Source organism: Oryza brachyantha, chromosome 10 (assembly GCF_000231095.2).
Source record: "Oryza brachyantha chromosome 10, ObraRS2, whole genome shotgun sequence".
Classification (NCBI taxonomy): domain Eukaryota; kingdom Viridiplantae; phylum Streptophyta; class Magnoliopsida; order Poales; family Poaceae; genus Oryza; species Oryza brachyantha.
Window position 1 is genome coordinate 13487028 of NC_023172.2, and position 15485 is coordinate 13502512.

General features: G+C 41.0%; 1 protein-coding gene and 1 non-coding gene across 2 annotated transcripts; one reads left to right on the plus strand and one right to left on the minus strand.

The window, feature by feature from the left end:
- Window positions 1-453: 453 nt before the first annotated feature.
- Window positions 454-1253, minus strand: LOC121055511 (the record flags this gene model as incomplete). Its single annotated transcript, XM_040528025.1, has 1 exon — window positions 454-1253. A coding segment is annotated over one exon (525 nt), but the record flags the coding sequence as incomplete, so codon positions are not given.
- Window positions 1254-6314: 5061 nt separating this feature from the next.
- LOC121055648 lies at window positions 6315-6457 on the plus strand. The gene has a single exon (XR_005812682.1). It is a non-coding gene; the product is annotated as a small nucleolar RNA snoR77 (small nucleolar RNA).
- Window positions 6458-15485: the final 9028 nt, after the last annotated feature.

A 15485-nucleotide genomic window follows, 5' to 3' on the forward strand; every position in this document is an offset into this window, starting at 1 on the left:
AAATTGGCTATTCCACCTATCCTAAATAATAAATGTGGATCAGATCTGGAAAATGTGAATCAGATCTGGAAGAATTGATTGAGATGGCTGCGTACAATCGTAATACTCTACTTCTAAAAGTTTTAATACACTTAGATTTATTAGCACATAAATGAATATATGTAAAAACAAAAAGTCTTATAACGAATATTACGTAGGAATAATATGTAGGAGTAGTATTTGGTTGGTTTCATGTCGTTGTCTGAATATTATTTTTACTGCTCATTTTATTTGCTGCTCTAAGATTAGATTAACTCTAGTACCGTTTCTAATTGGTGGTTGCCCTGAAAGCACGTTACAGATTATTTCCAGTTTTTTGGGAAAAAGACGGATCTTGATTTGCCCAAAACCAGGCCAATTAGTGCCAACAACAAGGTCAATTCAGAAGGCTCAAGTCGCGTTCAAGCTTCAACCTTTAATCCAAGTCGAGTTTTCTCCCAATAAATTAAAGTCGACGAACAGTTCTTGGCCCTGTTTACTCCCGACAATTACAGCTTTTGGCCTTTGGAAATCTGAACGATCAGCATCGCCTGATCTCTTTCATAATGTACAATCTCAGGTAAATTTCTTTCTTTAATTCACATATCCAAACACACAGCAGCTTCTTCATGCCATCGATCGATCGGATTAACGCAAAGAAGAAGAAGAAAAAAAGAAACGTACATGGTTCAGTGAGAGCTGGTCGACGGTCAGTCTGTGCCGGCGGCGAGGGCGCTGCGGCGGTGGCCGGAGGAGCGGAGGACGGCGTCCATGAGGGCGAGCCGCTCGGAGAGCTCCCGGACTTGTTGCTGGTACTCGACGGCCTCCGCCACCGCCTCGGCCTCCAGCTCGCCGAGCTGCACGCACAGCCGCTCCTCGGCCTCCTCCGCGACGGCCAGCCTCGCCAGCGCCGCCTCCAGCTCCCGCCGCAGCCGCTCCTCCCTCGCTGCCGCCTCCGCCGCCGCCTTCTCCAGCTCGGCGTTCCGCCTCATCGCCTCGCTGGCGTCCATGGCCGCCGCCGTCCTATCGATCGTCCTCACAATACACAATGTACAGTGTCGCAAGAACGGCCAAGGTTCAAAGCTGCTCCGGGTCTCTTCACATTTTGGTCTCCTTTTAAAGGCGGGAAAATGGGTGCCGCATGGCCTGAAGCCGCGAGGAGAAACTAGAAGGCGTCCAGGTTCAGTGAACAGATCACAGCAACTGGGTTTGGATGCAAGATGATGCCATCCAGTCCGTCATCGCCTCTCGAGACACCTTAATTGCCCGTACGTCTCTCTGTTCTCCCTATTGTCTTCCTCATGATTCATTTCGAGACATCACAAGTGTTGAACGTGACTGCCGCTACCTCCGTCCTATATTATGTGACTAAATTTTTTTAAAATTTTAAATAAGACGAATGATCAAACTTCAGACATAAAAATTGAAAAATAAAATTATTATAGAAGGGAGGTAGCAGGGGATAGAGAAAAAAAGTCCCGGCGATGGAGCATGAATAATTCGCCGGTACTCCCTCTTGAACCAGAAACAAACGGTGTCTTATACATGGTATTATCGTTTAATAAGTTAAACTTAGCAGATATTCTTTTTATTGATGAATGATTATCTAATTTTTATAGTCAGTTTAATTGTATAAACAATGAAATTAACTACTATAAAATTAAATATATATATACACACACACTTTAGAAAAAAAACATTGCTTAGCAGTTTAAAAATTACGCATGTAAAAACCGAGGAATAATCTGATCCATAAAAACACAGATAAGGGTATAAATATGGATGACAGTGAACGGATTTCTTTGTTGACCTTTTTATATCTTCTAGATTAGACTTGCCTGAAGAAAAAAGTAAAATAATATTTTTTATTACCGATGAATTATATGCACCTAAGTAGTGTTAACGCGTGTATAAAAGTTTTTATTTATAAAATATTTTTATTACAAATAAGTTGTTACGTTTTTTCTCTTACAAAGCTAAGCGATAGGAGCCCTAGTGTGGGGTTATTTCTACGATGCTGACTTCTGCCTTTTTATTTCTTTATTTTTGTCATTTCTTTGTGCAAAAAAAAATGTTTGGGTGATCAGTCTTATTCAATCCGATTGTGCACATTTCATGCAGATAAAACCGAAGAAAACATCATAGATTGGAGAAAAACCTCCTCACCTACACTACACGGGAGGCTTGATGCTCTGAGGCTGATCAGCTCATGAGTGCAAGCGATCGATCGAAAGGCACGTCTGCTTTACTGGTACATGTACTGTGACAATATATTACATGTGTCGAGAAAACCCTCACATTTCATCTTCCTTGACGGTGAAATGCTCACCAATCATCACCAATTGGCCCTCTTCTACGTACTAATTTCGTTCCATAACAACCTTATTTTTCGTTTTTTCGTGTCCAACGTTTGACCATTCGTCTTATTTGAAAAATTTGTAAAAAACTTAAAAAAATAGTCACATATAAAATACTACTCATATTTTATTATCTAATAATAATAAAAAAAATAATCGTAAAAAATTTCAAATAAGACAAATAGTCAAACGATAGACACGGAAAAATAAAAAATAAGGTTATTATAGGACGGAGATAATACAAGAACAAGAGCACAAAAACTCATGTTTGAAACATATCAAAAGTACCCTAAAAAAATATCAAAAAGAGATGAGCACGAGGCCTCCTTGGGAACATGGAGATATCACCGGGATTTTACGTGATTTGAATTAAATCTTATAAAAATATGATGAAATTAGGGGCATTTAACTTTTTGTCACTCTTAAAATTAATGATAACAGATTTGTCACACATGTCTACGACATATGGGCTCTCATATGGCTAATGCCATGGTGGGTCTCATGACAAATCCGTTATGACCAAATGTAAGAGTGAAAAATTTTTTATTATTCCATGAAAAAATCAATGTTTTCCAGAAAGCGAAAAGAGACTATCATGAGATTTTATTTTTACGTGATTTTTAACTAACTGAACTCTATAAAACTCCCCAGAAACTAAAGGCTCCAAAATTTTATAGGTTTCAAATCATATAGGATTTTTTTCTACGTAGTCCTTCGAAATAAAAAAAAAACTTTCCCAAATCTTATAAAATTCTAAGAAATAATTTCTAGACTCCATAATGAACCCGGTAGCGAACATGATAGTCTATAGATATTTTTTTTTCGGTTCTTCTTTTCTTTAAAAAAAAAGACCTGTGTTTCAGAGGACCGGAGCTCCAAATCCTATACCGTTTTGTCTGTTTGGACTCGAATATTCGATCCAATGATCCCAATTCCCGAATCTGCCGGGGAACACGGTGGGCCCAACCCCGAAAGGAGCCACACGCTTTGCACAGTGTGCAGTGGCCGCATCTGTTTAGTTCCCAAATTTTTTTTAAAAAAACATCTCATCGAATTTTTAGACACCTAAATAAAACATTAGATATAGATGAACTAAATAAATAATTGCATAGTTACGGAACAAATCTTAAGATGAATCTGTTCATGATTAGTCATAAGTGCTACATTAACCAACATGTGCTAATGATGAATTAATTAGGCTCAAAAGATTTGGCTCGCGGTTTCCAGGCTAGGCGTGAAATTCGTTTTTTCATTCATAACAAAAACCCATCAAACATTCGACGTGACACTTCTCTCAAAAATTTCCCAATCTCCATTCTAATGCTAGCTGCCTCTTTCGGTGCCGTAGGGTCGGACCAAATTATGGCCCTTGGCGACCGTCGTTGCCAGCGACGTGTGGCCCTCTCATGTACCAATCTGCTGCCCATTTCGCCTTGCCGGCAATTGTCTCTACCGTGTCACCGTGATGTAAATGTAGTATATATCTAGTATACCACTGTTTTAAATTATAAGTATAGTATATATATCTCGTATTAGCTCTGTTTTAAATTATAAGGTTTTTTTATTTTGTCTAAATTCATACGTATGGTAATAAATATAGATACATATATAAAATATATACATTGATATATGGATAAATCTAGATAAATCTAAAAAAATATTATACTCCATCTGTTTTATAATATAAGATATTTGACTTTTTTGTTTGCAATGTTTAAACATTTGTCTTATTTAAAAAATTATAAAAATATCATTTATTTTGCTTGTGACTTACTTTATTATTAAAAGAACTTTAAGCAGAACTTGTTATTTGTTATTTTTTATATTTGTACTAAATTTTTGAATAAGACGAATAGATATACGTTACAACTGAAAAAATCAAATATTTTATATTATGAAGTAATATATAACGGATAGAGTATACCTATAACTTGGTGGATGTGTCCGGCTGAAAATGATGATGCCTGCACTTGCGACGAAAGTTGATTAAACTTTGTTGTCGAGGATTGTAGTTTGCGACGAAAGTCAAACATCTTACCCTTCTCTTTTAACCATATGTTTTATTATGCCAAGCAGTAGATCTATGTTAAAGGTGTTATACAAAGCTCATACGCAGAAACATAATGCAGATAGCAATAATCTATGATGTATAACTTTACATAACATATAAAGTTCAAAATTCATGAATGTTTTGGAGAGCAGTGAGAATATGCATGGGTTTCTGTACTTAGTATATCAAAAAAACTATGTATTATATTCTAACAATATGTATACTCGACAACTACAGTCAGTGTTTAGAATGGAGAAAGGTCCAGGCAAATAAAGGAGTACTAACCTTGGCACATTTCGTTCACAATATATCTCGCCACATTATTGAACATATTTACTTAGAAAAAGCAGCAGTATGCAGTCGCAAATTAAACTACTACCTTCTCTTCTCCTCTTTCTTGCTCCTCTCGTTATCTCATACTGACTCTGTTCCAAAAAAAAAAAATCAATTCTCCGGTTTTTATGTTCAACGTTTGACCATACATTTTATTTAAAAAATTTTCATGAAATTAGAAAAAATTAATCACACGTAAAGTACTATTAATGATTTATCATCTAATAAAAACAAAAATATCAATTATAAAAAAATTTTAAATAAGACGAATAGTCAAAAATTATAGATAAAATATAAAAAATTAATTTATTTTAAGACAGAGGGAGTACGCACCAATTGGATATTTTTCTCGAGATCCCGCGCACGCGGCCGACGGAGCTAGCTGAATCGACCGCGGGTGGCGACACGGGCCCCGGCCGACGGCCCGCGCGCGCCCGGCCTCCCCTCCTTTCCGGGCTGATCAGGACGATGCGGCCTAGGACGACGTTGCTAGAGTCGAGGCCCACGCGCTCTGTTGGAGTTGTGGCCCAGGACTGACCCAAGGCTTTGTCGCACGGAAGGAAGGAAAGGACAAATATACCGCTGACATCGCTACGCTGCTGCCAACGTCACCGTGACGTATGGATGGTGTCAGCATAGACGAAAAAACGAGACAGAATCTTTATTCTTTTTTATAATAGCAAAGATATGTATTAAATCATAGTTCAATCGTTCAATTCGTGGTATGACCGTACCTAGACACGTGCGTTTTTTACATTTTGCCCTCTGTGAGGGTGGCAAGGGGCCAAACTACAAAAATGCCCTGACGCCATCGGCGGCTGTCCCTGGCGCTTGGCGCCCTCACCTCCGTCGTCTACCACATCATCTTTCCACCCTCTAAGAGGGCGGTGAAATGTTAAATTCGCAAATTTTGGAAATGAAAATATAGTTTTATAATTATTTAATACATAAAATAAAAAAATAAAAAATTCTTTGGATGCCCACCATTTGGCCCAAAAAAACCAAATGAAAACTTTGTTTAGGTCCAATTCAAAAAGGAAAATAAGAAGGACAGAGCCGAGCGAGCAAAGAATTGGGCCAGGCTAAAATCTAAGGCAGATCTCTGATGGGCCATGGAAAACAATACTAACTGGGCCTAACCCTCACCACACCCCACCACACCGAGACCCCCCGCGTGACGTGTCCCCAGTGTCAGCCGTCGGATTGAAAGTTGTACGGTTCAGATCGTACAACCTGACCTTCTCCCAAGCAAAACCCCCGGATTAGGGTTTCCTCTGTCCCCACCCTGGCTTATAAATTCGCTCGGGACGGATGGGATCGGCAGAACCAGCCCTGCCGCCGCCGCGATCCGCACCTGCGATCTGTTCTTCGTGTTCTTTCGATTCGTTCCGCTTCGATTTCTTCCTCTTCTTTCTTTTTGATCTTTCTTCGGTTTGGTCTGGGATTCGTTTGCTGTTTATCAGTTCATGAGTTCACCGTGTGCTGAATTTGCGAATTAGGGATTTGTGCGGAGGCGAAACGAAAGGGAGGAAATTGGAGGCGACGAGCAATGATTCAGGCAGCCCCTTTGTCTCGATTGCAATGGCAATGGAGGTGTTGCGTTGCTCGGAGAGTGATTCTTCTGCTCTTCAGATTAGCTGAGAGGAATGGCTCTTTTGCCTTTCCTCACTGAAGCTTGTCTAGTAGTCTTAAGAACAATTCATTTATTGCTCAGCTTCGTTTCTCTTTGATCTAGGTATTTTGGGGGGTTTCTTCACAGTTGATTAGTTTGATTTACTGCAAAATCAAAACGCCAAAATTTATTCTTCGGGCAGTTTAATGGTGTACGCGTTTTGCATGATCTGGGGCGACAGTTTCATAGATGGATGTTAACCTGACGAAAATATTTCTGGGCTGTCTGCAAACATTATGTTTGATAATCGGAGTGACAAAGATTAAAATTACAAAAATATCACCCGAAAAAAGTGCCAAGAAAACGAAAAAGATCTAATTGCACGGTGGTGGTGGTGGGAGCAATTGCTGCACGTCGTGGTGAGGAGGCGGCGGCGAGCTCTATGGTTGCACCGGCGACGGCGGCGAACTCCTTGGTTGCACTGGCTTCGCCGGAGGTGGTGGTGGCGCCCGGTAGAGCGGCCATGTAGTCGGGGACTCGGGGCCGGCTTCGGCGACGGCGGTGCCCTCACCACCGGCCTCGCCCACACGGCGGCCGGTGATGGCGCATTTGAGGTGGACACTGGACAGAGCAGCCAGGATGGCTACGCCGGCGATGAGCACACAGCCACTGCGTAACTCGATTTATACTGCAACTTCGATGGTTAACTTCGAATTTTTTTGCCTTGCCGGCTCGCACATGGAGTTCTTGCCGGCTCTACGAAGAGTATAAAATTCGAGTTTTCTTTGGACTTCTAAATTCTAATATAAAAATCCGAGCAAAACATTTTCCAGAGATTGCACACGAACATTTTTCAGAGATAGCACACGAACAGCAAAAGAACAAGCTTTCAATGAGCAGAAAGAGTCTTGAAAGGAAAAAAAAAAAAGGAGCAACAAATTTACAATGGTGAGCGAAGAAGTGCATGAAACCGAGTAAATCTTGGAAACTACTTGCTGTCGAAAATTTCAAGTTCTACCGAGCCTGCAACGACGGCTACAAGCACGGCGGCGGTGGCGGCGGCGCAACCGGGCTGATCGGGAACGGATGTGGCCGGTGCGGTGGCGGTGGACGTGGCTTTGGCCTAACGTACGACACCGGTGGGTGTGGCCGCGGCGGAGGCGGAGCTCCAGTTGAACCCCTACGACCAAGAAGCCCCAAGACTGGTGCAGGGACTTGACCGCGGTGGCCGGAGCATGTCGGCAGCTCCGGCGCCGGTGAGGTGTGGCCGCCGCCGCAGGCGTGAGGATGCTGCCCCTGCTGCTTGGCGGTCACTGCCGAGGCTGGAGCCAGCGCTGCTAGGATGAGCAGGAGCAGAGCTTGAGCCGCTCCCATTTCTGCCTAGAGAGTGTCGGAGTGATGCTTGGATTTGGGTTGATTTGGATTTTCTGAAGCGAAAATTGAAGTGTTTTATCACCTAAATTGATGAGCTGTCCACTGTCATTGTAACATGTGAAGCGCCGGATAAGGACGATTTTTTTCTTGAGTCTGCAGTACGCCTCATTTGTAAACACGGTTGCCGAAAAACCGTGCGATTTTCCCGCCGCGGTTAATGTAATTGCCGAAAACCGTACGATTTTCCTACCGCGGTTAATGTAATGTGATTATCGTAACAACATCCATTGTCACAGCGAGAAATTATCTCATATAAAAACCACAGCAATCGTGTTTCATCGAAAGGCGGTTTAAATCCTACGTAATAACCCAAACTCTGTTATTTTTTTATTAGGTTTCTAAAATAAAAATTCGAGCTTTTCAGACTGATGGCCAAGTGACAAGTGAGGCGAGCAAAACATTTATTCAGAGATTACACATGAGTACAGGAACATCAGTCTGAAAGTATACGAACATTTCTGAGAGATTGCACGTCCCACCTGTCTCCGTAAGGTTATCTTTCAGATTTTAGATATAATGTTTTGACCATTCGTCTTATTTAAAATTTTTTTGTTATTAATATTTTTATTTTTAATAGATGATAAAATATGAATAATATTTTATGTGTTACTAATTTTTTAAGTTTTTATATAAATTTTTTAAATAAGACGAATGATTAAAATAAATGGCACAGAAATCAAAAAATGATATTATTAGGACGGAGGTAGTACACGCTTCAAATGAGCAAAAGACTAAAATTAGCCCAAAACAAAAAGGAGCGAAACATTTACATCGCAAGACTCGAAGTTCATGATACAGAGTTGCTGACTGAAACATTCCAAATTCCGCCGATCCTGCTACGACAACTACAAGCGCGGCGGCGCCGGCGCCGGCGGTGGCGGCGGCGGTTGTGGCTGTGGCGGTAGGTACGACACCGGCGGGTTCGGCCGCGGCGGAGGCGGAGCTCCAAGTGATCCTCTACGACCAAGAAGCCCCAGCTGCGGCGCAGGGGGTTGGCCGCGGTGGCCGGAGCATGACGGCAGCTCCGGCGCCGTTGAACTGTGGCGGCAGGTCGCCCTTGCGGCCTGGCGACCATTGACGAGGCTGGAGCTAGCACTACGAGGAGGAGCAGAAGCAGAGCTTGAGCCACCAAGCGGAAGCTGAACCCCATTTCTGTCTAGAGTGATGCTGCTGCTTCTTCTTCGCAGTGCAGTGCTTGGAGTTGGATGGGTGTCTATGGCCTTTTATGCAATTTGTACCAATGGCGATGGCTCGTGCATTATTGGTAAATTGGATTTTATGAAGCGTGAGACTGCGCTCTACCTCCATAATTTTCTTATTCAGTCATACGTTTTTTAAAATTAGTGTTTAAAGGCATGTAAAAGTTGCGTGTCCGTGAGGAGTGGACGGGTGTCCCTATATGCTTTTGGATGAAATTTGCTAGTTCAGACTGTCAAATGCTAAATACTAAATATAAAGTTGTCAGTTTTCTACCCAGTGTTTAGATCCATTTTTTCAAAAAATGCTTCAATTATGATCCTCAATAGATCATGGCCATCTCGAGGCACGTCGCGACCTACAGACAACACCAGTGAGACCCGGGAAGGTAACCCTACATTTTGGAGATTGCACACGGCAGTCGGCACACCGAGATGATCTCAGAACAAGTCCAAGACTTGCCTCCCGGATCAGAAATAAACAAACGGAAATGAAAATTCGGGAGGCGAGAGCCAAGCATATGCATGAAACAGAAGAGTGGGTAAATCCACGAGCTTCCTTGCTGAATGCTGCTTGAAAATTCCGAATTCGAACGACCCGGTTGCGTCAACTACAGGCGCTGTGGCGACGGCGGCGGCGGCGCAACCGGGGATGGAGGCGGTGGATGTGGCCGTGGCGGTAGCCGTGGGGATGGAGATGGAGATAGGTTTGGAATCGGCGGAGGCGGTGGATATGGCCATGATCGCGGCGGCGGCCGTAGATATGGCCGCCCTCGGTATACAGGAGGCGGTGGCGGCGACGGTGGTGGTGGCGGTGGTGGTGGCGGTGGCGGCGGCGCAACCGGGGATGGAAGCGGTGGATGTGGCCGTGGCGGTAGCCGTGGGGATGGAGATGGAGATAGGTTTGGAATCGGCGGAGGCGGTGGATATGGCCATGATCGTGACGGCGGCCGTAGATATGGCCGCCCTCGGTATACAGGTGGCTGGTTTGGATCCGGCGGAGGCGGGCCAGGCGGCGATCTGCGCCGGCGTGCTGGCCTACGATTACGATAAACGAGGCCCACCACCGGTGGCGCTGGGACCTGACCGCGGTGGCCGGAGCATGTCGGCAGCTCCGGCGCCGGCGCCGGCGAAGTGCTGCTGCATGCGTGAGGTTGCTGCGGCCATTGTTGCTGCTTGCCGGCCGTTGCCGCGCCGGAAACTAGCACTGCAAGAACGAGAAGAGCTTGAACGACCACGAAGGAGCAGTGGAACCGGGATCCCATCTCTGACAATGATGGTGATGCTACAATGGTCTCTGCCTCCCCGAGGCTGGAATTTATGCAGTTACGTCCCAATGGCCCATGCATTTGGTGACGATGAGGTCTTTGATTTTCCTCAAGACTGAACTGAATTTTGAGATTTTTTTTCTCCGCTCACAATCAGTGTGTGCGTGTTTTTTTTTCTAGATGAAGATGGATAAAATATTTTCTATTTTCTTATAGCTTGTTAAATACACGACAGAATTAACTACGGTAAAATTGAAAAATATATACTTTAATGATATAGAGCGATGAACTTCTATGTTTATTAATAGTTGAGAAAACACACATGCAAAAGCTTAAAAAAATATGTATAAAAGAACCCAAACCAAAGCTGAAAATGTCTAAGATGATCACTATACTGGACAGAGAAATGTCTCGAGAAATTCGACAGTATGGAGGAATTGGAGATAAGGTCGAGATCTTGCGTTTGCGGTGGTCTAGAAGTTGGTAATCGTACGTGAGATGAATTCGAAGATAAGCAAGTGGACAAACTCAGAGGTGCTGCCCGTAGCACAAATGTATGATCAAGTGATGGGCTGTATTTGGCTGTGCCGGTGCAGATAATTTTGGATTCGGAGACTGTGTATAAATCAAAGTGTTTAGGGCACACTGGATTTGTAGTGAAAAACTGATGAGGTTACATCGGATTTGTTTCAGATTTTGGATTCAAAACATGGTTTACTTTACTGACCGATGATTGGATTTCAGGTCATGTCGGCATCACGGTTTTTGATCAGGCCCTTTTTAACCTCCTCGAAAAATACCTTAAAATAACAAAAAAAATTGTAAATATGGTACTTTAAGGTGCCTTTTCAAGGAGGATAAAAAATCTGTTTCGACAAATTTAGATCGCTTTTTGATAGATTTGGACTGAATCTTGATCACATCTACTGTTTGATTTCTGAATTTGTCCTGGTAGTCGCTGCTTCCTCCGTCCAAAAATAAGTTTATTTATCAGTTTTTGGATAACGCAGGACACAAAAATTAAAAAACAAAGTATTTTCGGGACGGTCGTAGTATATTAAGAGCAACGTTTCGGTGCATATTACTTGTAGTATAATACTGTCAGTAGAACTAATCTCGTCCATTGATTTAAAATGGTATTTTCGTACTTTGATTAATATTATTTTTTATCACATTATGCACAGATAAAAAAAGCCCAACAAGACCCACTTACTGTCCCAATAAAAAAGACGATATTGCTCTCTCAGAATTCTACTACACCTAAAATTGCTGGTAGTATAATCTAATCATAACCATCCAACAAAATTAGATCAACGATCTGAATTAAATCATATTACAAGTAATATGCACCGGATTCTTAAACGTTTGCTGGGGGTGTCCATGTGGTTACTATAGCCAGCAAGGCAGCAAACGCAGACCGTCGACGCTGTCTTCCTGCACGCAGACCGTAGCCACAACACCAGCCGGTCGTCCTCTTCCACCTCCAAACGGACAGCCACCACGTCGACCTGCTCTGCTCCTCGCCGGTGCAGGAGCTGCTCATTTGCTACTGCTGTTGACTTGGATCGTTCATCTCAGTGATCATGTACAGCTGGTTACTTCATGTGCATGAGTGACAACGCTGTTATTACAAGGTTCCATGGCCTGAAACCCGAGGTTTTATAACCTAATTAAAAAATGCTAGGTTGATGACGATCACTAGCATCTTATTCAGAACGAAATGCTGATTGGTATGGCAGACTAAAATTCAACCGCATGGAGAAGGAGAGGTGAAGACTGAGTAATTAACTTCTGAAAATGGACAAGATTTTAAACCGATTTTTGAGTCAAGTTGTGTGGTGCTGTAAGACTTTGTAATTCTTATGGATAACAAAACAAGTAACATTTGGTACAAGCTTTTTAACATACTTAAAAAAGTATATCAAGTTATCACTTTTTTCACTGTAAAATTTCATTCGTACCTTGATATACCATGCTAACCTTGTACTAATAAATAACAAAATATATTAATTATCATTAATCTTATTGTAAACGAGTGCGTCAGATGAGCTAGAAAATAGAAATGGGCGAGGTTTGCGCTGGGCAAGGCCCACTCCGCCGCCTCCTGCGTGGGCCTCACGATCGAAGATTGCCAGCCGGTGTACCTATTGGCCTCGCATAACTTAACTGGGCTGGTCGTGTTACTCGTCATGACTGTCCATACCATGCTCTCTCTCTCCGAAAGAAAAAAAAAAGTTTGGTAAATTTGTCATTGTTTTTTTCTAAATTAAAAAAATATAATTTTCGGTAGTTTTACAATAATAAATTTGTAGTAGTAATTGCAAAAAAAAAGTTATACTTACTACCGCAGTGGCTTTGTGGCGTCAGTGTCATCGCTGATTTCAGCATTGCAAAATTACTCTGCTCAAGTTAGAGCAAGCGTATCAAGTGAGCAACAGCCACACAAGGGAGGAGGCAGTAAGGCAGCGTTTAGTTGCCAAAATTTTTGGCAAAAACATCGTATATTATCGAACGTTTGACTAGATGTCGTTTCGAACACGAATGAAAAAACAAATTTCAGATTTCGCCTGGAAATCACGAGATGAATCAATTAAGTCTAATTAGTCTGTCATTAGCACATGTTAGTTATGGTAATACTTATGGCTAATCATGTCCAGATTCGTCTCACGATTTCACCCATAATTATGTAATTAATTTTAATGTTCATGTATATTTAATAATTTATTTAGGTGTCTAAAAATTTAATATAATGTTTTTAAAAAAGTTTTTGGAACTAAAGCGATCACATCGACCGTGCGCAACGACACTGACACACACTGTGACTGTCTATGTCAACAACAACACGTGATTGCAGAGTGATTCCAGACTCTCCAGGAACAAAAGAAAAAAAAACGATCAATTGCTGTAAGTGTCACGAAACTACATGCTCTATGATTAAATTATCATAACTCTATAGATTTGGGACCCTATTTTTTTTTGCTTTTTTTATGTTTATAAGCCAAAATTTAAAATTTTAATCTTAGTCTAGAGTTAATTTTGATATTTTTTTTATCATAATCTATTTTTTGGTTATTTTTTGGTCTTTGCTTGTAGATCAGTAAAAACATATATATATGATCAAAGTTTAAATACATACTGTAATTTTTCTCGAAAAAATAAAAAAGATGACCCTCTTAAGACGGTATACGATGAAACTACAAATATAGTAGCAAATTACTATAAACTTGTGTCACAAAACAATAGAATTTAGTGGTGACGCCACCAAATAATTACATATTTTAGAGTTTCACTACTATATTCTTTAAGTATAAAAAATTATAGCTTTATGATAAAATTATTATCAAATCTGTAGTTTTGGGATATACTCTATTAATCTCATAATATAAGGCGTAACTATCACTAACGCAGAAACCAAGCAAAAGTTATAGCACCTCGTTTAGATTACATTGGTTCATATATGCATGTGATGTGGTGTGATGTTTTGATGGTTAAAATTCTAAAATAAATCTAATGTAGAGAAAAGATATATCCAAGTTAACACATGTTTACATACACACATTATATTATGAGACAGAGAAAAAAATACTTATATATATTATGGGACGAAGAGAGTACCTACACCTTAAATATGTGTTTTCTTCTTAAAAAATAATATTAAATAGTACATAACCTATATATATATATATATATATATATATATATTCGTAAAATTTACCCCAAATAAACAACGGTGGCAGCGTGAAGGCGTTGCCGTAAAGGAGCTGTAAAACGAAGCCAATAAAGTTGCCGCCCACCCACGCACCGGCTCGCTTTCGGGGCCCCCAAGTCGCCACCGTCCTCCCCCACCACCACCTCACCTTTCCTACACTTCCGTCCATTTTTCTCCTTCTTTTCTTCAAATTGTAATACTGCCACTACCCAAGTACCAACCGAAAGCAGCGACAGCTCAAGGCATACGACAACAAGGCGAAACAAAAGAAGAAAAAAAAGAAAGAGATGGTAGTAGTACGAAGAATAGATTGCAAGTTTGTGAACAGTTCGATCGATGGCCCCCTTGACACACGGCTGCTACCTACGCATAGAAAAGCGAAATAGTTACGAGTCTACACTGTTCAGAAGCTTAAGATTCTGAGAAATAGCGGATAAAAAATTAATTTATAGAGATTCTGTGAGAAGGTATCGTCATCATAAGTTTTTCTAAAGAGACTCTTGGTTGAAAACCGAGATGTATTGATGAGAGGATATATGGCCGAGGTTGCACGGAGAACTTTAACCCAAAAGCAACTACATATTTTTATGATATCAATAGCAGCATTTAGATGAGTCTGCTAATTAAAATTCAAAATGATACAATGTATGTTGCATGTACGAGTTCCAGTGAGATAAGATATGGGTTGTTTGGACTACCATGCTTCACATTTACGTATCGTTATTATTTTGCTACGGTTGTAATCGCAACTCGCAACCATCTTAGTCAAACACTTATGGTGTTAATCCTCACATGTCTCAACTATTTTATCTAGGCACTATCAATGAAAAATATATTTATATTAGAGGTTTGTATATCATCTTGTTCTTCTCAAGACATGGCAGACTTCACTCGTTTAATCATCTGTATTTAGTTCCCAAAAGATTTTCCTAAAAACATTACATCGAATCTTTAGACATCTAAATGAAACATTAAATATACATGAACATTAAAACTAATTACACAGTTATGGGAAAAATCGTGAGATAGATCTTTTGAGCCTAATTAGGACGTGATTAACGATAAGTGCTACAATAACAACATATGCTAATGACGGATTAATTAGACTCAAAAGATTCGTCTCGCGGTTTTCAACCATAATCTGAAATTTATTTTATAATTACTTTAAATGTGTGTCAAAAATTTAATGTGATGTTTTTAAAAAATATTTTTCAAACCAACGGGGCCATAATAAGCTAACATTTGTCCATCTTCACTAGTGGGGTCCCCATATTCCCATAGCTGTAAAATGGAGCAACTATTTGCTCTTTTTTTAAAAAAGGAGAGAAATCAAACATTGGGTACATAATGATGTGCACGTAGGAGCAAAAACAACAACACACAAAAAAAAAAATGGCAGGTTTTCTAGGTTGGCCCAGGTGGGCAAATGATTCCGCGTTGGCACGGCTGCCGAGACAGCCGGGCATCCGCTCTCTTCGCTCGCAACTCACAACTTTCCAGTGAGGCCG